A 22594-nucleotide genomic window follows, 5' to 3' on the forward strand; every position below is an offset into this window, starting at 1 on the left:
GTTACTAATGTTTAAGTTGATTTATCAACAGTATTTTTAAAAACTCAAATTTGTCTTGTGAAAAATGAGATGATTAGAGGAACAGAAAGAAAGCAACAGGTAAAGAATTCTTCCATTTACATAAATTGCAAATGATTTGGTGCTAAATTTATGCACTATGACATTTGGCTTTTATGCAATCATATTTTTTCTTTAATTAAAGCTGTTAACACTACCTGATATTAATCATAATGTTCCATTATGTTGATTGCTTGTAATAGGAAGAAAAGGGGTGTCTTCCTGTGCAACTGACACAGCTAGGCTTTGACGGCAGGCCTCCACAAGGTCTACCCTTTTGATTCCCTTTAACTGAATTCTGTTCATCAATTGTTTTTTGTTTCTTGGGAGGTGGGAGGGAAAGGGATTCGGTGCATAAAATAAGTGATAAGGGTGCCATAGAAATTTCTACCACAGGGATCATTTCATGCTGGTTTTTTTTCTTTTTTTGAGTCTTTTGCTGTTGCCTGTCCCTCATCTTCATAACTGGGCAGTGAATTAGTGGTAGACAGTTAGCAAACCAAGAGCAAATTAGTTTCTGAAAAGCTTCTGTCTTACACAGAGATAAGATGTGTTCACATGTGCTGTTGCAGTAGTTGATTAAAAGGCAGGACTTTGTAATTTGTATCAGTGAGTATTTTGGGAGTGGTGTTCCTCGTTGTCAGAGAAATAAGAGTAATTAGAACATCAAATCAAATGAAACAAAGTGAAAGACCCCTGAAGGCCCCTTGCAGGATGTTGGGGCTGCTGGAGCCCTTCCAGTGAGGTGTGGCAAGAAGGATGTGCAGGTGAGGGTTGTACAGTGATTTTACTGCTGCTGCTGTTCAGTGCCACGTGTGAGTGTTAGGGAAAAGGAGGATTTTTAGGGCTGAGGAAGAAGTGAACAAGACACTGCAGAGGGCAGAACTGAAGGCACAAAAGAAGGAGTAGAAACCTTTGGAGTATGAACAGCTTAAGGTCCATGAACCCAAATGAGATGTTTGAGCAGGTAATGAGGGGTAGGTGTGGCAGATTGCTAGAGGTGTCTGTCCTTTTCTTTGACTCCAGGAAATTCTCAGTGAGGGAAAAACCCACTGATCATGAGGTCTGTCCTTAGTCAGTCGTTAGGTTTTTAATTTAAGTTTCATCTGGTCATCTAGTGTTTATTTAACATGAAAGTAGACTTGCCATTCTGGTGCAAAAGTAAGTTCACTTGTGGAAAAAGGTTTAGGAGAAGATGAACATTTCTAGTTAGTTAATACCTGAGAAATTAATGCATGTGCCTGTAGAACATAGAAATTTCACTAGGGTTTAGATGTGCTTCAGGAAAGTTAGCACTATCTGGTATAAGTACTCAAACTGTCTACATTGTTAGGAGCTTTTGTAAGTATGGTTTGTGTCATGAGCCTGGATCTCTTGCAGATGGTGTCTGTAAGTTTATAGCAGTGGCTGAAATCAATTCCCATGAAGCATTTGGGTTAAGAATATTTTTGCACGTTTTCCTACATGAAAATTCCCTTGATTTCATTTAGCTTTTATGTCACATACTTAAATCAATTTACAGGTTAAAATCTAGTTGATAAGCTTTTGCTGTTGACCATGGAATTAATAAAAATACCCTGCCAACTTTCTGTGATTCATAATTTCTCTTGGTGCCCAAGGTTTTGGAAGGGGACAGAATATTTTGCAGATGCAGGATGTGTACCTGGAATCTCCTGGGAACTAGGGTTAGATAGGGAAGCAAAGGGATGGAGGTTATGTTAAGATGAGAACAGCAAAACTGCTCTTTCAGTACAATGTAGCTTGGGACAGTCTACATTGTGTATTTTTAATTAAGCTGAAGTCTGGATGATCCTTTTGGTGGAAATGCTAATGATCCTACTTGTGTAACAACTAACCATTTTAAAGAGGAACTCTTATTCTCAGCCAAACTTGGAACTGTGGAAACTTGAGTTTACCTTTCAGGCATTGATTTTTATTTTTTATTTTTTTTTTCTTCCTAAACCACTGTAGATAAAGTAAATGCAAAACTCCTCATCCCCTTTTCTCTCCTGTCTATTCATGCTAATGGGGTTTTACATATTAAAGTTTTTTGGTTGTACCATGACAAACTTCTTTCCCTGTTACTGTGAGTTGGCAGTAGGGACAAATGGGCAGAGGGAATGGCCATTTGCAACGTTAATGGTTTCGGGTAAGAAAATAGGAAGGAATTCCTGAAAGGTAAAATGATTTCCAAGAGCTAATTCACGTTTTTATTGTTCTTTGACTGAGCACAAAAGTTCATCTTTAAATATTAGAAATAGCTGCCATATTGGGGTGGGGATTAAAAATAAATAAACCTGTGGGTTGTCTTGCTGTTCCTAAAGTAACACACCAGTGAAGTTTGGGAAATACTTTCTCTAGAAAGTGCCAGTGTCAGGACATGTGATGCTAAGACAAGATTTTTTTTTTCAGCTCGTAGAGGAACAGTAGGAAGCTTGAGACACCATCCAAGCTGCTAAATATTTTAGGAGCCTGGTTGTGTTAATACTCAAAACTTAGGAGCAGTCATTTGTGATACAAATTCATATCTGGCTGCTGCTTTTCCAGATAGCCAAAATTGTCTGCCAGAGGGCTTTTCATTATTGTTTTTCCCCCCTCCTGGTGTGAGCATGATCAAACAGCAGGACTTAGTATAGCCAAGAATAAAACAAGCAAATACGATGCATGAAACCTCAGTAAATGGGTGAATAGACATATATTTAATAAAATTGTTAGTTTAAGAATCTTGAAGTCTTAGATGTTAAGTGTGAATGTCTGATTGAATGAGAGTCCTGCAAGTTAGTTAGTCCTACAGTAATGTACTCACATTTTGCTCTTCTCCAATTTCAGTATTATGGACTGCAAATCTTGGAAAATGTGATAAAAACAAGATGGAAGATTCTTCCAAGGAACCAGTGCGAAGGTAGGGAGGGATTTTTGTCTTTTCCTCAGAACTTTGTGTATTAACTGAGACTTACACTTCCAGTCTCTCAGTAACATTCTGTCATGTGTTACGGTATCTTGAATGATGAAACCACATCTTTCACTTCTGTGATAGTGATCTCAGTGGGTTGGTGAGCAGCTGAAATTCTGTACATTTGTGGAAAAGGTATCACTGAGAGTTTTGAAACATCTGAGGTGAGCCCCTGGCGTTGAGGTAGAGGTTTTCATTCCTGTGCTTGGCACAGGAGGTTTTGATTTCTTCCTCCTCTCAAAGCAGTGTGTGCAGCCCCAAGCAGACTCTGTGGCCCACTTGTTACCTTGTGTAGGTTTGTGTTATTATTTTGAAATTGTAAGCAGTTACAATGATTTCAAAATGGAAACACTAAATAAATGCACTGTCTTACCTGTTGATGGTCTCTCATTCTGTGAGGCAGGGAGGTACTGTGCAGTTGGGTTTCATGAAGTTTATAACCAGGCAGATTGCTGTAATTGCTGCAGTGTAGGCTGAGCCCCAGTCTCCCATCAATGTAAGGAAGCTGGAAGTCTGTAAATCAGTTCTGTGTTTAGTTTATGGGTTTTCCCTTTCCCTGTAGTTTGCTGTGTTGCTGACTTTTAGACATTGGATGCAGCAAATGGAGGTACCCCTGTGGCTGCAGGGCTGGTGCTTTTCACGTGGCTGGCTGTCAAATCATCACAACTTGGACTTCAGAACATTAAGTGCAACCACTTCCAATTCTTGACATGAAATGGTGTCACTCTTCTATACTTTTTACTAAAAGCTGGTCTTGGAACTAATTAAAAGTGCCAGATTTCTGTGTTCTGCTGAGAGCTTTTATTAACCATGCTTTAAATTTTTACTGCCAGTTCTTAGGTTCTGAAACAATATTAATTAAAACAGAATTTTAAGTGCTGATGGAAACAAATGCATAGGCAGGGACTTTTACACTTTTGTGCTTACTCTTCTCAACTTTCCCTCTTCCCTTCCAACTATAGATTGGCAAAGGGTGGCTGTCTTTGAAAGTAAAACTGAAAGTGAAGTTTCCATTCATTCTGCTGTTGGAGGTTTCTAGGGAACAGCTTCAGCTAAGGCTCAGACACAGCTATACCCTTCTGAGAAACTAAAAGAGCACCCTAGTTAGCTAAAGTTAACTGTTCTTTGTGCTTTTAATTACTGCAATATCTCAGCTCAGTCATATTTTGTTTCATCCCTGACTATGAGCACTTGGTTTCAATGTTTTGAAGTTGTTGTCCTAAAGTTTTTGGCTGTGGGAGGAGAGCAGGAGGAAAAGGAGCTAGGAGTATTGCCCACTGGTGGAGGAAGGTGTAGAACAGAGATGTCACAGGGGTGGACCTAACTTGATAGTTTGGAACTGAACAGGTGCCAAAACAAATACAGGATGTAATTTGGGAATTCAGAGTCTTAAAATTCCTGCTCTTAATGCAGAGGAGAGCTGAGAAACAGTGGTGGTGGGGTGAGATTGCTGCTGGCTGTGCTTTGGGTCATTTTATCTCTAACAGTGACAGTGCTCTTGAAGTGGTTCCTGCCACCTAAGAAGATTCAATAACTCTATATGTTACAAGGCAAAATAAAGTTACTGTATGTAGTTGTGTAATCATCTTGAGGTATCCTATTCTTACTTTTTCTGACTTATATATCTATGAAAACTCCAGGGGAAATGAAAAAATCCTTTATAATAACTAAAGTGTGTTGTTTGTTCAGCTTGAATACATTTTTCCTTTGACAGAGGCAAACTAAAATTGTGAAATTGACTTTTATCCTGTTCTAGGGAAACTAGGTTAGTGGCTTTTACTTGTGTGGTAGAAGAGGAACCAAATGTATTTTCTGTACCATGGCATTTTATCCAGCTTGGCCTCAGTGGTGTAGGAGGCAGAAGCTGTTTCATCTCTAATCCAGTTTGATCTGGTCTGTGGTAGTTGTTTTTTAAATTTTTTTTTTATTTGGCTGATGATAGTGGCTGGTATAAAAGAGCTGCTCCAGAGCTCATTCAGGTGGCTTGATTACCTGGGAGATAGTAATGCTGGTTAAATTGAGGTTTCCTTGACTCCAGCCATTCTTTGGCTGACAGGATTTTCCTGTTTGAAGTGGAACTGGTGGAATGTGTGTGCAGGAAACTGAAACTCAGTGCACAATGGAAATGCTTAGTGACAAAGCAAATCACACAGGTTTCAAATCAGTTTTACCTTTGTATCATAATTTATAAAACACATCTTCTGCATGTCTGCTTGGTTTGTGTAGTGAATACAGCTGACAAATCTCACTGTTGGTGAAGAGGAAACTAAATGCAATTATGAGAAAACCACTGTTCCCCCTTTGAAGCAACAGCAGTGCTTCAGAGTTAAAGTCAAGAGCAGATCTGAATTAAATGGTCAGTGAATAAAAAAGTTTTTGAAATGACTTCCCTGAAACTTGTTGGTGGAAATAAAGTAATGTTGCTAATTACAGAGCATGGACTGTAACTTTTTTTACAGTTTTTACAGTTTTTTTTTTGTTGTTTTTAACAAGTTGTTCATCAGAATGACTTGGGCTGTGAGGTTAGCCAGAGGTTTGTTACTGTTTCTGTCTGTATGCTGGAGGGTTTTAGCTTCCAGCCTTGAATTTCAAATGCAAGGAGGAAAATGCTTTCTTCAGATGTCTTCTTAAGACTTGAAGCTCGGTTCTGAAGTTTTTCTTGTGTTTTAAAATAGCATTTGGATTTGAACTTTTCTGGCCCTGCTGACTTTTTAAGTTTTGTAAAATACCTTTCTGTTCCTCAGGTGGTGTTGTTTGTGAGCACTTTTGAAAACTTAATTTTTCTCATTCCATAATTCTGAAACAAGAATCAGGCAAAACAATCAGTTTACAATTCTAAAATACTGACATGATGGCTTTTTGCTTTTCTTGATTTTTGGTTTGATTTTGGCGTTAACAGAGGGAACCAGTTGGTTCTGTAGACAAAAGTGGAGTTTGAGGCACAGAAGAGGTAAAATACATTAAATCAGATGCCTGACCTGTGTGTTCAGCCTTGAGACATGTTTGGTCATAGCCCCCAGCAGTGGTTAGCCTTGTCTGGGTGATTTATTTAGTCCTGGGAGGGTGCTTGGAATGGCTCTTCCACGTACACAAATGATGTCATGTGGTTTTCATTGAAGCCTGGCTGGGGTGGGTGATGGATTCCAGAACATCCCAGGCAGTGCTGAACCTGGCTGCTGGCCAGGGTATTGTGCCATCATTCTCAAGTTGAGCTCTGACTTTATTGAGGTGTGCTACTAAATTGCTTTAAACTCCGGTATCCTTTAGAGTTGATTGTTTGATAACACTCAGAGAGGATGGCATTTGATTAAAGTGCTGTGGTCTCAAAAGGATTTTCTCTGGCAGTGTGAAAACCTGCCTGGAAAGAAAGGCTTTTTGGTCTTCAGTGCAGTGATATGTTTCATTAATCCTGCATTGTGAAATGAAATACTGTTCTCCTGGACAGAGTGAGCTTGTCTGGAGTGTTTGGAGCTGGAATGGATAAAGCACTTCTTCATTATGAAACACAAATTGCTTGTACAACTTTCCTCATCCTGAAATGAAAAAGTGAAGTGTTCAGAGATGCAGTTCCATGTTTTCCTGGAAGATCCTGGAGTTGAGTGTAAAGCTTTTGATGCAGTGGAAGCTGCAGTAGAGGAGGTTTTTCTGTGCAGTGATGAGATATTTTAATGGAAATTCCTGGCCTGCTTCATGAGGAAGATGTTTCTTTGGTTCTCTGTAATGAAGAGGGAATGAGCTATATGGCACTTCTGTGTGTGTGAAGACAAACTCTGCCTTTTCTGTTAAAAAGCAAACAGATCATGGATTGATTCAGTTCACCACAAAGGGGTAAAGGTGATTGTGGGACTGTATGGGAGAGCATTGTTTCTCAACACTAAAAATAAGATGGTATTTAGACTACATTTTGGGACTAAACAATTCAGTGTAAGTGTGTATGCATACAAACATCCCCAGAGGGGACAGCTCAGCTTTAGCATTTGAAATTCTAATTTTGATTGCGAAATAATGTTAATTTGCTGAGTTACATTTTCCACCTGATTCATTTGTGCCTATTATTCTTTAATACAAGCAGAGACTTTATTAATCTTAGTAAATTAGAGTGAGCTTGCATCTGCAGCACCAGCTAGAATGATTTTTGACACTTATTAAGTGCTTGTGCTCTGATTGCACAGAAGGCTGTGCTTGTGTGCCTTGAGGACAAGAGGGTTTGTTGCAGGTGTGTGTTTGCTGATGGTGTCCATGGTTATTTACCTGCAGTACAGGGCTGTGACAGGGTACAGAGAGTGCAGGAGAGGTAATGGCTTCCTAGAGCACTTCCAAAGGTTAAACTGGAGGATATTTCCTCAAGTTCAGGCTGCAGAAATTACTCACGTTGGATAACGTGACGTTCCTCGCTGTCCCAGTTCCACTGGAAGCATTGCATAGCTTGGGTCACTTGGGAAAACAACTTTCCCTCCAGGAAGGGTTTCAGTTTTACTGCATGTTTGCCTCTGTGTGGAGGAGCAGCTTTCACACAAGGATGACAGTATCTAGTGGATATCCAGGAATGTTCTACGAGGCCTCGAGTTCATGCCCTTGCTCTATCATCCCTTTTATGGGACTTTTATGGGACTTTGTACAAAAGCACTTGTCAGGCTTGGCTTTCTAGAAAATTCCAGCAGTGGTGCTGGTCCAGGCCTGGAGTAGGCTCTGCTCCCTTTGGTTGTCCTGAGATCAGTGCAGTCACAAGGTCAGATAATCTTTGAAGAATTGAAGAACATTTTGTGTGTCCTGGATGTTGTGGTTGGTGTGGCTTTTGTTTGGTTTTATTGGAAGGTCTGTTTTCCTGCACTGTGTCTTCTGCTTGGCCCAGTGAAGGGCCTGAGCTTGGCAGTTGTGGTGTTGGCCTCTTCAAGACTTGTTCAGCTGCTTCTGTGATGGAAGGAGACCTTCTAGGCAGGGGCTCTGGGGTTTGTGCATGTCCTGTGCTTTCCTTTCTAGCATAACACTTCCTTTGAGGTTCCCCAAACACAGTGCTTGTAGCTTATCCCATGGATTATTGCCCCTGAACAATTTCTTGGATATGTTCTGCTGAAAAATGGTAATGAGCCTTAGGGTTGATTTTTGTCAGAATATAAATTTGACATATATATGTTCTGCTCAAAATTATCTTTCCTATGGAATGATAAATAAATGAGCTATTAAATATGGAGCAGGAACCATAACACTCGAAGGTGAAAAAGTCTAAAATGACATCTGTGCCAAAAGGAGCATTAGAGAATTGGATAGCTGCAGCTTTTAGGGGATTAAGAATATGACTTTGTTCACTGGATGGATGATCTCAGGAGCCAGCAGCGTGAGTGTGTGAAGGGTGAAAACTTTCTAGGTTGTTTTTTGAGCTGTGGTCACCATTTTTATTTTAACTTTTTAAATAGAGAAACTGAAGCAGAGCAGCTGTTCTCCTCTGCTGGTCTCAAGGCCACATGGATGGCAGCACAACAGTTGAGTTGCTAGTGAACAGCACAATGCCATTGATGCAGCAAGATGGAAAATGCCATGGATTTGCAGCTGGAACTCTAAAAGCAATATTAACTTTAAAATTCCTTTTTGAAATGCAAAGAGTTGCAACAGTAGGCTTCCCTTAGTGGTTTGGCAGGTGGTTATAACAGTTTAGTTTCTGGCACTGCAAACCTATTTCCATTCTGTTGGGGGGGCTTTCACATCTCATTTGTGAATTACTGTAATGCTTCAGCAGAGAGTGTGCTTTAGGTTTAAAACATCAGGCCTGTGATGCTTGGTGGTAACTCTTACCCAGTGCCTGACAGTGGTACTTCAAGAATGACCATTCTCCTGGAGCAGTGGGGATTGATCCCAGCTGATGATGAATAGTTCCACTTGCAATTGGAAGTACCTGTAGAACAGCTCCTGTCTAGTATGTATCTAATGGCTCAAAGTCTGGATCTAGTTTTTCCAGATTTCACGAGGATGCAATTAATAAATTGTCACTTCTAATCCTCTTGCTTAAGACTGAAATGAAAAAAAAAACCACCAAAACCCTACTAAATTTCGTCAAGTCTTAGACAAGCATTGAAACTTAGAACAGAGGATGTGGATTATGTCTTCAACTGAAGACATTCTTCTCCTGAAAGTGACAACTTCTGAAGTCTTCGACATGTGCATGTTGTCTGCGTGAGTCAGCTGACTTGTCTTGAAGAAATGATTGAAACAAGATTTTTGGGTTCATGAATTTGAATAGCAAAGCATCCAGCAATTCTCAAACTTCCTCACAACAAGAAAACACTTGCCTGCTTTGAAGCGTGGTGTCAGAGCTGAACTCCTGGAATGTTCACCTGGGTCGTGACTCCGGGCCCTCTCTGCGTGCCTTTTCCTGGGATTTGGGTGGTTTGGGACAGAGTGGATATTGTCACTTGGAAAGTCATGGTTCCCATGGATTTAGGAATTAGGAGTGAGCTGAGAGTTAAGTGGCAAGAGGAAACTTTGGGGCAGTGTCGTTTCCCTAGAATGATTGGAGTTTTTCTTTTTTTATGGTGGAGCTGAAAACTGTAAAGTAATTAAAAAACAATAGTAGAAGAAACACAACAAAATGAACACTTCTAACACACTGTGTGTCCCTGGTTGTCTGATTGCCAATAATGTAAAGTAAAAAAAGAAAAAGCAGTAAAGCAGATTTTACTGAGTTTGTGGACTCACAGCATCCAGATGTGCTATAAAGCCCAGTGGTTCACACTCAAATTGTGCTGTATTAGTGAATGAAGGTTTGAGTTCTGGTCTTGTAGGATTTCACAGGAGAAGCTTTGCTAAGCTCTGACTTTAAAATGCTGTGCATAGGAATTCCTGTTTTTAAAATGGATCACCTAAGGAGACTGGAGCAGCTCTGAACCTCTTGTGTGCAGTGCAGGTGATGTGTCAAAATTTTCTGTGCACTTCAGTAAACCTGGCATTAAAACTGGAGTCACATTTAGGAAGTTCTGTTTATTCTTGGACTTCACTTTGATCTGGTACAAATTACTGCAAGGACACTCCAATCCTTAGCCTTTTGCTTCATTGAAATAGTTTTGGTGTAAAGCCATCTTGTACTTGTAAAATATCCCTTGTCAGGATTGATAAAGGTGCATTGTTCCCATGTAGCACACAAGAAGGTTGCTCACTGACTCAGGGTTGTCACCTGTGTTTCTGGCTTAAAAGCATGAAGAATCTGAATTCAGAAATACTTGTTGCTGCATCTGTGAGATCTGGCATAGCTGAAAATAAATCCCTTCCTCTTCTGCAGGTATTAAAAAATACGTTGTTGGCCTAATTATCAAGACCTCATCTGACCCAACGTGTGTAGAAGTAAGTGAGGAATTCTCAGGGGAGGAGGAGGGAGGGGAGCGTTATGCAAAACCTGACTCCTCTCTTCTCTTTTCCAGAAAGAGAAAGTGTATATTGGGAAACTGAATATGATTCTTGTTCAGGTAAGCCAGAGTTCATAACACTTCAAACCTTGTAGTAAAGTCTGTGCCTTTGCTGTGTATCTCACGTGGGGCTGATCCTTGGCAGATCCTGATTCAACAGAAGACATTCTTCTCCTGAAAGTGACAACTTCTGAAGTCTTCGACATGTGCATGTTGTCTGCGTGAGTCAGCTGACTTGTCTTGAAGAAATGATTGAAACAAGATTTTTGGGTTCATGAATTTGAATAGCAAAGCATCCAGCAATTCTCAAACTTCCTCACAACAAGAAAACACTTGCCTGCTTTGAAGCGTGGTGTCAGAGCTGAACTCCTGGAATGTTCACCTGGGTCGTGACTCCGGGCCCTCTCTGCGTGCCTTTTCCTGGGATTTGGGTGGTTTGGGACAGAGTGGATATTGTCACTTGGAAAGTCATGGTTCCCATGGATTTAGGAATTAGGAGTGAGCTGAGAGTTAAGTGGCAAGAGGAAACTTTGGGGCAGTGTCGTTTCCCTACAGTGATTGGAGTTTTTCTGGTTTTATGGTGGAGCTGAAAACGCTAAAATAATTAAAAAACGTTAGTAGAAGAAACACAACAAAATTAACAGGTATAACAAGTGTGGGTCCCTGGTTGTCTGTTTGCTGATGTAAAGTAAAAAAAGAAAAAGCAGTAAAGCAGATTTTACTGAGTTTGTGGACTCACAGCATCCAGATGTGCTATAAAGCCCAGTGGTTCACACTCAAATTGTGCTGTATTAGTGAATGAAGGTTTGAGTTCTGGTCTTGCAGGATTTCACAGGAGAAGCTTTGCTAAGCTCTGACTTTAAAATGCCGTGCATAGGAATTCCTGTTTTTAAAATGGATCACCTAAGGAGACTGGAGCAGCTCTGAACCTCTTGTGTGCAGTGCAGGTGATGTGTCAAAATTTTCTGTGCACTTCAGTAAACCTGGCATTAAAACTGGAGTCACACTTAGGAAGTTCTGTTTATTCTTGGACTTCACTTTGATCTGGTACAAATTACTGCAAGGACACTCCAATCCTTAGCCTTTTGCTTCATTGAAATAGTTTTGGTGTAAAGCCATCTTGTACTTGTAAAATATCCCTTGTCAGGATTGATAAAGGTGCATTGTTCCCATGTAGCACACAAGAAGGTTGCTCACTGACTCAGGGTTGTCACCTGTGTTTCTGGCTTAAAAGCATGAAGAATCTGAATTCAGAAATACTTGTTGCTGCATCTGTGAGATCTGGCATAGCTGAAAATAAATCCCTTCCTCTTCTGCAGGTATTAAAAAATACGTTGTTGGCCTAATTATCAAGACCTCATCTGACCCAACGTGTGTAGAAGTAAGTGAGGAATTCTCAGGGGAGGAGGAGGGAGGGGAGCGTTATGCAAAACCTGACTCCTCTCTTCTCTTTTCCAGAAAGAGAAAGTGTATATTGGGAAACTGAATATGATTCTTGTTCAGGTAAGCCAGAGTTCATAACACTTCAAACCTTGTAGTAAAGTCTGTGCCTTTGCTGTGTGTCTCACGTGGGGCTGATCCTTGGCAGATCCTGAAGCAGGAGTGGCCGAAGCACTGGCCCACGTTCATCAGCGACATTGTGGGGGCGAGCAGGACCAGTGAGAGCCTCTGCCAGAACAACATGGTCATCCTGAAGCTGCTGAGTGAGGAAGTGTTTGATTTTTCCAGTGGCCAGATTACTCAAGTAAAAGCTAAGCATTTGAAAGACAGGCAAGTATATCTGTTTAAATCTTAATGAGCAGAGTAGACTTTGTGCTTGCTGCTAAATAGTTGCTCTCACTTGGAGCCTTTGTGTGGACACCTACAGATGTGTAATTCCATTTCTGAGCCCAAGAGGGTTACTGATTTTTCTTTGAAGCACTACTCCTAGGGGATCCCCAGTTTCATTTTGTACATACAGGGATTTGTGCCTTGCTGCAAGTAGCATCTGTTGACTGATGGTTCCTACACTTTTAACACAGCATTCAGCATTGATTGATTGTATTTCCTTCTTGCCTTAGAATTTGCAGGCACAGGCTTCAAGCTACCTCAAATACTCATTTTTACCATGAAAATGGGGATAAACCAGATGGCTTTAGAATGCCTCCATGGGTGTAGGTCTTAAGGACCTGTCCTGGGGGCGTAGATGTTTTGATATGTGGAAATGCTTACTTTTCAATTTCTTTTTTTACAGCATGTGCAATGAATTCTCTCAGATATTTCAACTGTGTCAGTTTGTGATGGTAAGTGACATTTCTTTAATGATGTTTTCAAAATTCCCCCCTTTGTGCCTGAGGGTGTCACGATGCCATAAACTCTACATGGTCATTTACAGGAGAACTCCCAAAACGCTCCCTTAGTCCATGCAACTTTGGAAACTTTGCTACGATTTCTGAACTGGATTCCTCTGGGATATATATTTGAGACCAAGTTAATCAGCACACTAATATACAAGGTATTCTTGCAAAATATGATAGCTCTTAAATCTAAATACAAGTTGCAAAAAAGCTGTACAACACTTCTGTAATGCTCTTTATTTTTTTTTTCCTTCCCTCAACAGTTCTTAAATGTTCCCATGTTTCGAAATGTCTCTTTGAAGTGCCTCACAGAGATTGCAGGTGTCAGTGTAAGCCAGTATGAAGAACAGTTTGTAACACTTTTTACACTGACCATGATGCAGTTAAAACAGGTAGGTAAATGTTTATCAAAAATTTGCCTTTGAATTTCATATCACAAAATCCATTTCTGTAGAAAGTTGACAGGTTTATATTCATTATAGAGCTCTTGATGGAAAAGGTATTGTTCTCTGGTGGTATTTGTGGCTTGATCAGAGGATGCCAAGTGTGTTTTTCTGAACTTGATTGCAGCTGTATTTCTGCTCTATTGATTTGATTAATTTGAGAGATATTTTGAGCCCTTGGGCTGTCTCATGGGGAAATGTGAACTATGTATCTCAAGACCTAAACTGACCTAACTTCTGCAAGCTTCTTTTTAATTTTTGGCACAGATAGAAACATTTCTCACTAAAGGCCATACATCAAATTTATATAATTTGATGATTCCCCTATGAGCAGTTCAGATTCAGGTACATGAGTCCTTTCCTCAGTGTATTTATATCATAAGTGGATGGGTGAAGGGATGTTTTATAACAGTCTTTTCCTCTCTTGGCAATGTTGGTCCATCTTGAAGGTTCTTCATAAAAAACAAACAGCAGCATACTTGTTGTTGTGTATAAAAAGGGAAATTCTTGATGCTTTCTTTTTATTAGATGCTTCCTTTAAATACCAACATCCGACTTGCATACTCAAATGGAAAAGATGATGAACAGAACTTCATTCAGAATCTCAGTTTGTTCCTCTGCACGTTCCTCAAGGAGCATGGTCTGCTTATAGAAAAAAGGTTAAATCTGAGGGAAACACTAATGGAGGTAAGGAGCTTGGTTTATCTGCTGTAGAAATGTAGCAGGTGTGTTCTCCTGCTCAAAGGATGTGATATTAATGGAATTTCTAGTTGTAATTAAAGTTGGTAAGAGGGGGGAAAAAAAAGTCATAAATACAAACCCCCTCAAAAGGTTTGTTTCCTAGTATGCTGCAATGACATTCTGTTTTCAGTCATCCTTTACCAGTGCAATGTCTGAAAACTTAACTCTGCCTCACCCTCTTCTTACTTGTTCCTGCATGGAAGTGTCAAATAGTGCTTCAGAGTAAATGAATATATTGTTTTTGCATTGGTTTACATGTTCTGTTTAACTCTCACATGAAGAAGCTGTGTTGCTATGACTTCATCAGTGTGTGTTTTCACTGAGCACCCAGAGCTGCTCTCGAGGGTCCAGCACAAGCTCTAGGCCAGTTCCTCCATCCTGGTGCAGCTTCTTGCCTAGTTTGCCATTTCCCAGCTGAACAGCTTTAAATAGCCTTCAAAGATGAGACTTTCTATGCAGTAAAGAATGTGTGCCAGTGGCAGTAAAACCACTGGGTTTGTGGCAAATATTGGAGAGATTCAGATAAGAAGGAAGGGTTAGAAAGACTGAAGCACTGAGGATACTGCTTCACGCTGTAGTGGGGGTAGATCACAATATTAGGGTTTCAGTTGTGTTGTTTCAATTGTGAATATCAATTTTGCTGGGACTGAACTGTTCTATGGTGACTTTTTTGCTACTGCTCCACTCCAAGGGAATGGAAGTTGCTCCATGTCCCCTTGAAAGCACCATTTTCTGTGTGCAGAATCAAACCATGTGCAGGTTTGGAGGTTGTAGGCTGAGGAAATTCCCTGGGACAGGGGGAAAAAACACCACGCTGATTTTTAAACCTGGAGACCAGGTATATTGGGAGGGGAGAGTGCATTTTGCAGGTTGGTTAGCTGTAATCCACTGTGCCCATCTGAATTCTAGTCTGTTCTCAATATCTTCTGGAGGTAGCCCTCTACAAAAAAAAAAAAAAAAAAAGGAAAAAAACCCTATATTATTAAAATGGGCTGCAAATATCAAATTGTAGCTCATTTAGAAGCTGAACTCAGAGGAGTATCACTTTTTTATTTTCAGTAGAGCAGCTGGTAACAGTTCCAGATAATTCCTGCATTTGCAAGTAGGAAGTTTTTAAAATAACTGGGAATCAGAGGCACACAGCTCAAGGCTCAAGTTTCTACTTACACTGAGGCTGTACTGGGAAGACCTGTGCAAAAAGACATTTACAAAAGTGGATTCTGAAGACTTTCAGTCTTGAAATGTTTAGCAAAGTTCTTATGCCTGCCTAAAATGGTTGCAAATAAAACTTCTGTAAACTCTGGTGTAATAGAACCTAAGTACAGGTTTACTTTAAAAAGCTGTGTGTCATTCTAACCTGTTGATTCCTGCACTTTGGATGTAGCAGCTGAAATCATTCCACTGGATCTCTGTAGACTAGCAGAGGAATCTACATCAGTTATTTTGAATGCTATTACCAAGAGAAATTGATGTGTAAAGACCAATGTATGGCTGTCCTGAGTCCCTCTTTTGACTCTGTAGGTGGAGATGCTGTATAAGGTCTTTACCTTTCAAAGTGCTTAATGTTGGAGTGTTTAATCTATGGAAATATCTTCAGATTTTATAATTTCATTCTGTTTGTTCACTAATGGGCAATTGCTTTGATATCTTTCACCAGGGACTGCATAATAAGCTTAGGCAAAAAGGGTTTGTCTGTGTGGTTTTAATTTTTCTGGTTGGTATCTGAGCTTGTCAGAATTGCATTGGTGGCTTTCCCTGCTCAGCCTGCTGTGGCTGTTCTGTCAGGAAAGAAGCTGAAAATAGTCTGGTAGATGAAGACTTCTCTGAAAGCAAAGGAGCAGTATTCCAGGGTCAAAGGATCCAGAACAAAGTAGCAGCAATAGTCTAGAGAATAGCAATCACTGACACCAGCTGGTGAGGCTTTTTTGAGGTTCTGAAAATGCCTTGCAGAAGCTCCAGAGGCTGTGGGTTTGATAATTTACAAACAGGCTGGTTTGGTTGATGGCATTTCTAAGATGTCTTTAGGCTGTTTCAGATTTAAAAACACAACACACACTTTGGAAATAACAGTAAATGACAGGAGTCCTTGGTTAGGAGTTGTTCTGCCAGTCACAAGTCTGACCTGTAAGTAATGTCATTGCAATGTTAATGCCTCTTGTTCCAAACTCTCAGATTCATTAGGCATTTTGTCAGGATTTGGAGAACTGAACTTGAAGCCATGTGCTTTGATCTGCAGATATACTCACTAACTGGGTGTTCAAACCACTCTTTTCCAGGCTCTTCATTACATGTTGTTGGTATCAGAAGTTGAAGAAACTGAAATTTTCAAGATTTGTCTGGAATATTGGAACCATTTAGCTGCTGAGCTCTACAGGGAAAGCCCGTTCTCCACGTCGGCTTCGCCGCTGCTTTCGGGGAGCCAACACTTTGATGTTCCTCCAAGGAGACAGCTTTATTTGCCTGTTTTGTCCAAGGTAATCCACACTCAAGGGAAGGCACTCTGGAGACTCAGATTCTGCTTGTGAGTTAGAGATTTCACTTCGTGTAAGGAGTGACATAAGAAAATTTACCTGAGTGTTATCGGTAGTTCCTTCAACTCTAGTTCTAGAATCAATGTGAACATACTTTGACACCAGTATATAAAATTAATATGATATTTCTGCTTTTTAGTTACAGAATCAAGGTAAAAATACTTTAAGATGACATCAGTATATAATAAGATACTTAATGTGATATTTCAGCTTTTTAAAGATGCTTAATTTTAACATAAATCTGTATCAAGCAGTTTCTGTCAACAGAAAGGCTGGGGTGTTAAGAGTTGGGGAAGAGTGGTCCTTAAAAGACCCCTAAGATGACAAGCATTTTGAACTTACTATTGTAGCATAAATACTACCTAGTTTGGGGTTTCTTTAAGTTCTCTGCTTGTTCATTGAAGTGAGAGAAGTCAGCAGGCTCTGTCTTCAGTGGAAGAAGCTGACATTTGTTAGCTGACATTTCTGTACAGGTGGATATAACCTGTGTGTGGTTGAGGCTGCCTGGCAGAGTGCTCTGGACACCCTCGTGCAGCTGGGAGAGTGGTGGTGGCTGCAGTTTGATGGAATTTTAACTTCCCCCAGGTTCGATTGCTCATGGTCAGCCGCATGGCCAAGCCTGAAGAAGTCCTGGTTGTGGAGAATGATCAAGGGGAGGTGGTCCGGGAATTCATGAAGGACACGGATTCCATAAACTTGTATAAAAATATGAGAGAAACGTTGGGTGAGTGAACTGGCTGCAGTTGGTGTGCTGCAGTGTGTTATCTCAGCATCTGAAGTATTGTGTGGGTGAAATGGTTATCAGCAAGGAGTACTACACAGACTGGAAAGGGAGGAGGCACTGGCTGCCCTGAAGTTTCCTGTTAGAGGCATGTAGTGTTTATAACCTGATGGAGTAGCAATACACTTCTTAATTTTTGTCCTTAGGTATTGCAGTGATAATGAGTTTTTTGAGGCAGGAAACAACATTGAGAGTCCAAATTGGAACTTGAGGGAGCAAAGGGAGTAGAGTTGTCAGATATTCAGGACATTTTCTTCAATATTAAATTTATTTTCTCAAATGCAGATGGGAACGCTGAGTGTTGAGCATAAGGTGGATGCACTAGGAATGTGTGTGTTGGAAAGCTTGTGAGATGCAAAGTGTATGTGGGTGTAGTGGATATTTTTATTCTCACCTGTCTGCTGGGGATGTAGCTGTAGCCAGTGTTAAATTGTTTTAATACATTTGCATGTGAAATGTGAAAACCATTTTTATTTTGTGAAACGATTAATGTATACCCTGAGCCTAAGTTGTTTTGCCAGAAAAAATTGATTTCTATGAAAATGCAGGTCAGGTTTGTATTGGTTATGTTGTGTTACCTGTAAGATTCACTGGGAGAAGAAACAAAAAAGGGGAGGAGAATGTGGTGGAAGCTGTATTCTGTGATACAGTAAAAATCTATTTCTGAACGTGGCCACAAATTGCTCTTGACTTGCTGGGATTTGGAGTTTTATATTGGAGACACTAATCCTATTAGGGGCTGATGCAAGTGACTGAGTTGTGATACCTGAATCTTCCACCTAGACCTGTTCAGGAGCACAGCTCCACTTTAATCGTGGCTTATTGCAAGCAGCAATAAAAACAGAGCTGAAGAAAATGTGTGGGTTTACACACTGTATAATGTCCCCCATAGGCAGCCAATCCCATATTCCCTACAGCCCATCAGCACAGATGGCTTTTGATAAAAATTTGCCTTGGTATCAGGTGGGACATGCATTGATTTAGACTTTTCATCACTGCACGTGATGTTTTGCTGAGAACCTTTAGAACTTGAATTCTCAATGAAATTTATTGTCCATCTTTAAAATAATTCAAACAAATTTCTGCCTCATGCTGTCCTAGCTTCAGGAAGGACAAAGGACACTTTTACCTGAGAGCTTCAGTGGGTTTTTATTACGTGCTTATGGAGTTGAGCTCCAGGCTGCTGCTTTAGAGGGTTCCACGTTGATGTCTTTCAGTTTATCTCACACATCTGGACTATGCAGACACGGAACGAATTATGACTGAAAAGCTTCACAATCAGGTGAATGGAACAGAGTGGTCCTGGAAGAACCTGAACACGCTGTGCTGGGCCATCGGCTCCATCAGCGGCGCCATGCACGAGGAGGATGAGAAGAGGTTCCTGGTCACAGTAATTAAGGTGTGCTGGGGCACAGCTAACTTCACTCTGTGCTGGGGAAACCAAGCTTGCAGAAATACTGCTCTGCGGTCTTAGAAAGCTGCCCTGGTGGAGAAGAATAAATGAGTGGGAAGTCTTCCATCCTCTTGAGTTTAGGGGTGATGGATAAGTTAGCGGTGCATTGACCCAAGTGGCCTTTTCGTCAGATAAAATTTAATTTATGATGAAATGTGTTCCTTGGGGATGCAGAAGAGATGGAAAGGGATTGCTTATGAAATACAGCAGATTGGCAAAGTAACCCATGACTGTAACTAGCCTAACACCTTGCTCTTTTGCTGTATCTCTGTATTCATTGATCAAACTCAAAGCTTGGTTAATGTGGATAATGTTTTTACGAGAGTAACAGACTTTAAAAAGTCTTACAAAGATGCTTACAGAATACTTCATTTTTAGTCATACAGAAGATGTAGTTTAATTTCTTCTATTTGATGTGCAGTCTGTATTTTTATCCATCAGCCAGTATTGAGTACTGTAAGGCTTGTTGAACTCCCCCTGCAGGAATCCTCAGTTATAATGTAAAATGGAGCTTCCTTAGGTTAAAACACAGTGATCAGGGTTTGGATAAAACATTACCCCAATCTTAATGCACTTGTTTGCGTTTTTATTTCTTCATCTGGATTTTGAGCTTGATTGTGGGCAACCACCTTTAATATAGCTGCTTATAGGATGTCATGCTTGTAATGCTTTTGATGGAACTAGACAAACTTGAAGAGAAAACTTAAGAATCTGTTGTGTTGTAGGATCTCCTGGGACTCTGCGAACAAAAGCGAGGAAAGGACAATAAAGCCATTATTGCATCAAATATAATGTATATAGTAGGTCAATACCCACGCTTCTTGAGAGCTCACTGGAAATTTTTGAAGACAGTAGTCAACAAGCTGTTTGAATTTATGCATGGTAATTATCTGCTTTTTAAAATTTGCTGGTTTAATTATTTTTTTTTTTAAATATGCCTGTACATGGAGAGGTGAAAATACAAATCAATAACTGCCTGAATTTCATTTAGAAACCCACGATGGTGTCCAGGACATGGCTTGTGATACCTTCATAAAAATAGCACAAAAATGCCGCCGACACTTTGTCCAGGTTCAGGTGGGAGAGGTCATGCCATTTATTGATGAAATCCTGAACAATATTAACACAATCATCTGTGACCTTCAGCCACAACAGGTAGGTTCCATTTGGGGTTGTGGCTAATTCCTGAAGATTAATGCACATTTCCTTCCTGTTGAAATGTAGGGGTGTTTTGCAGGGGTTGAATTATGTTCTTTAGTTTTTATTACGAATAGTGTCAAGGTATGACTCCCATGATCAAGTTGCATTGCTGAGATGTCAGTTGGAATGTTTGGAAGGAGAATTCAAGTGCCTTTAGTTGGAATTTTGATTTCTGGAATGTCTTCAAGAAGACACTGCGTGTAATTTGGTGATTCTGGTTTGGAAAAGAGCAATATCTTACTATAACAGTATATAGTTGCAGCTCTTGTATTTAGGAAGGAAGGAGTGAGGAGCAATTCAAAAAGGGAAAATGCCAAATCCAGTGCTTTCCAATAAAGGAAAGGGAAATCTGTCTGGGAAGGGCAAGGCTCATGAAATGAGAGCAGTGTGCACCTGACTGAATGCACTGAAACTTCAGGCAGAGTGGATCTGACACCTGGAAAAAGATACTCCCAGGATTGTTGGGAGCCAGTGCAGTTCAGACATGTCTGGTAGAACTGAGTTTTTCCTTAGTCCTTTTTAACCTTGGTGTTTGTGGTGTTGCTGTTCCCACCAGGTGCACACATTTTACGAAGCAGTTGGATACATGATCGGGGCACAGACAGACCAGACTGTGCAGGAGCATCTGATAGAAAAGTACATGTTGCTGCCCAACCAGGTGTGGGACAGCATCATTCAGCAGGCAACAAAGGTGAGCTCTCCCATTTTAGTGTGTTCTGTGTTCAGGTCAAAAGCCCTGCTAAATGTTTGCCCTCCCCTGGTTGTATTTTTCACACTAAGTGCCCAGAGGTGGGCTGGACTTCATTATATGATGGCTGAGACAGAGATTGATGTGACAATGAAGGTGTTGTTGTGAGAGGGGAGACTTAAATGACAAAATAAATACCTGTTTAAATCTGATTTAAGGTACAATCTGTCACTGTACACAATTCATATCAGTAGTTTTTTTCTAATGCCTCCCTTTCACTTGGCTTCTTGGTAACAGAAAAGTTAAAATGCTAAAAATACTGTTCACTTTTCTTCCTTTCTGCTCCCACTATTCTCTTAAAGTACCTCTTTTCTTACTTTATCTTCTATTTCTTTCAGTCTTCTGAAAATACTTTTATCTCTACACATTAAAGAACAACAGCCTTGCACTTCACAAGAGACAATCCACTTGCAGTTAATCTAATTAAGGGCCTGAACCTTAAGCAAGCTTGAGTTACTCTTCCTACCCTGACTTCTCCCAAGAACACACTGTGTTTCCATTGGACCCCTTCTATCTGTTTTCAACTTCTTAATCTCCTTAGTTTTCGTTTTTTCTCTAACTAGAGTAATGCTTGTAGCACTGCAGCAAAATAATTCTGCAGAAAAGTGGAATGAGATGAAGTTTTATCCTGACTCTGTTGGAGGTAGTAGCAAATGCCATGAAATAAACTGCAGTATCTCTGTAAAAAGTCCTTGCAGAAAAGTAGAATGAGATGAAGTTTTATCCTGACTGTTGGAGGTAGTAGCAAATGCCATGAAATAAACTGCAGTATCTCTGTAAAAAGTCCATAAATTTGAGTGATCTCTTCTTGAAGGCAGTGTATAAAATAAATTGGTTAAACTTAGGCTTTTATATTGAAAGCCAAAGGGTGGTTCTGTTCACTAATGGAGATGAACTCTTAATTTTTTTCACAGAATGTTGACATTCTAAAGGATCCTGAAACAGTTAAGCAGCTTGGTAGCATTCTGAAAACCAATGTACGAGCATGTAAAGCAGTTGGCCACCCCTTTGTGATTCAGCTTGGAAGAATTTATTTAGATATGCTGAATGTGTACAAGTGCCTAAGTGAAAATATTTCTGCAGCTATTCAGGCTAATGGTAAGAAATGGCATGTTCTTCCTGAAAGTGGGGTTTAGCAGTGTCTGCCATTGCATTCCAGAGTACATCCCAGCTGGGTTGATTTTACTGTTTGGGAGAGTGGAGAAGGACTGGAAGTGCTCACTTAAATCTTTGCTTGTTAACAGATGTTGTATGCAAATAAAGAACTCCCAGCTTTAGAGGGAGGAAGAAACATCTATAAGTGATCAAGTTTAGGAGAATGCAGAACACCAGGGGTGCTCCCTTGGAATTGAGATGCAGTGCAGCCTGTGTTCTTTTAGCTTGCTCTGGTTTTGAGTGTTAAAGAACTGTCTGTAAATAGGATCTCATTCCTTGCTTCAGAAAATGTCAGCAGGGTTTTGGGATGACAGTGTGCTGCCACAAGGCTGTCTTGCAGGAATGTAATGAGTGAAGATGCCTGAAAGTCGTGGTAAACCAGGCTTGCAATCACAGAAGGAATTCTCAATTACCTCCCTTATTTTTACCAGCTAACTTAGGGCCTGTGGCATCTCAGCAGAATGTGCTTCTGTAGTCATTACAAGATGAAATGAGTCAGTTGCTGAATTCTGTGCTGTGCCCAGTTTTTTGGCCAGTGCACAAGATGTACCTGGAAACTGGAATGTTAAATGCAGCTTGGTAACTGCACAGCTGTTTACCTTGAAGTGGCTTCTCGGAATTCCGAGTAGAACTGGCAGAGAAATCAATAACTTGTCATTCAGCTGATCTAATGGCCAGAATTCATCATTGCCAGGCACAGTCAAGTTGGGGAAGCAGTTGCTGGGGCTGAGGGCCTGGTGAGCCTCTAGAGCAGCAGCTGCTGTGATTGCATTGCCTCCAAATGCAGCTTTACAACTGGCAA

At 40.4% G+C, this 22594-nt stretch overlaps 1 protein-coding gene across 3 annotated transcripts in view; it reads left to right on the forward strand.

Annotated features, from left to right (window-relative positions):
- The window catches only part of XPO1 (exportin 1), a 36340-nt gene that overhangs the window by 9112 nt on the left and 4634 nt on the right, over positions 1-22594 (forward strand). For all 3 annotated transcript variants that reach the window (XM_041417130.1, XM_041417131.1, XM_041417132.1), the window contains 15 exons: positions 2887-2959; positions 10281-10342; positions 10420-10464; positions 11993-12174; positions 12638-12686; positions 12779-12898; positions 13004-13132; positions 13712-13870; positions 16201-16398; positions 17041-17179; positions 18454-18635; positions 19415-19571; positions 19681-19844; positions 20446-20580; positions 21552-21735. In XM_041417130.1, the coding sequence (XP_041273064.1) occupies positions 2887-2959; positions 10281-10342; positions 10420-10464; positions 11993-12174; positions 12638-12686; positions 12779-12898; positions 13004-13132; positions 13712-13870; positions 16201-16398; positions 17041-17179; positions 18454-18635; positions 19415-19571; positions 19681-19844; positions 20446-20580; positions 21552-21735 (1978 nt within the window). The remainder of the gene's footprint in view (positions 1-2886; positions 2960-10280; positions 10343-10419; positions 10465-11992; positions 12175-12637; positions 12687-12778; positions 12899-13003; positions 13133-13711; positions 13871-16200; positions 16399-17040; positions 17180-18453; positions 18636-19414; positions 19572-19680; positions 19845-20445; positions 20581-21551; positions 21736-22594) is intronic.

The sequence above is a fragment of the Onychostruthus taczanowskii genome, unplaced genomic scaffold (assembly GCF_017590055.1).
Source record: "Onychostruthus taczanowskii isolate IOZ18803 unplaced genomic scaffold, ASM1759005v1 scaffold55, whole genome shotgun sequence".
Taxonomy (NCBI): Eukaryota; Metazoa; Chordata; class Aves; order Passeriformes; family Passeridae; genus Onychostruthus; species Onychostruthus taczanowskii.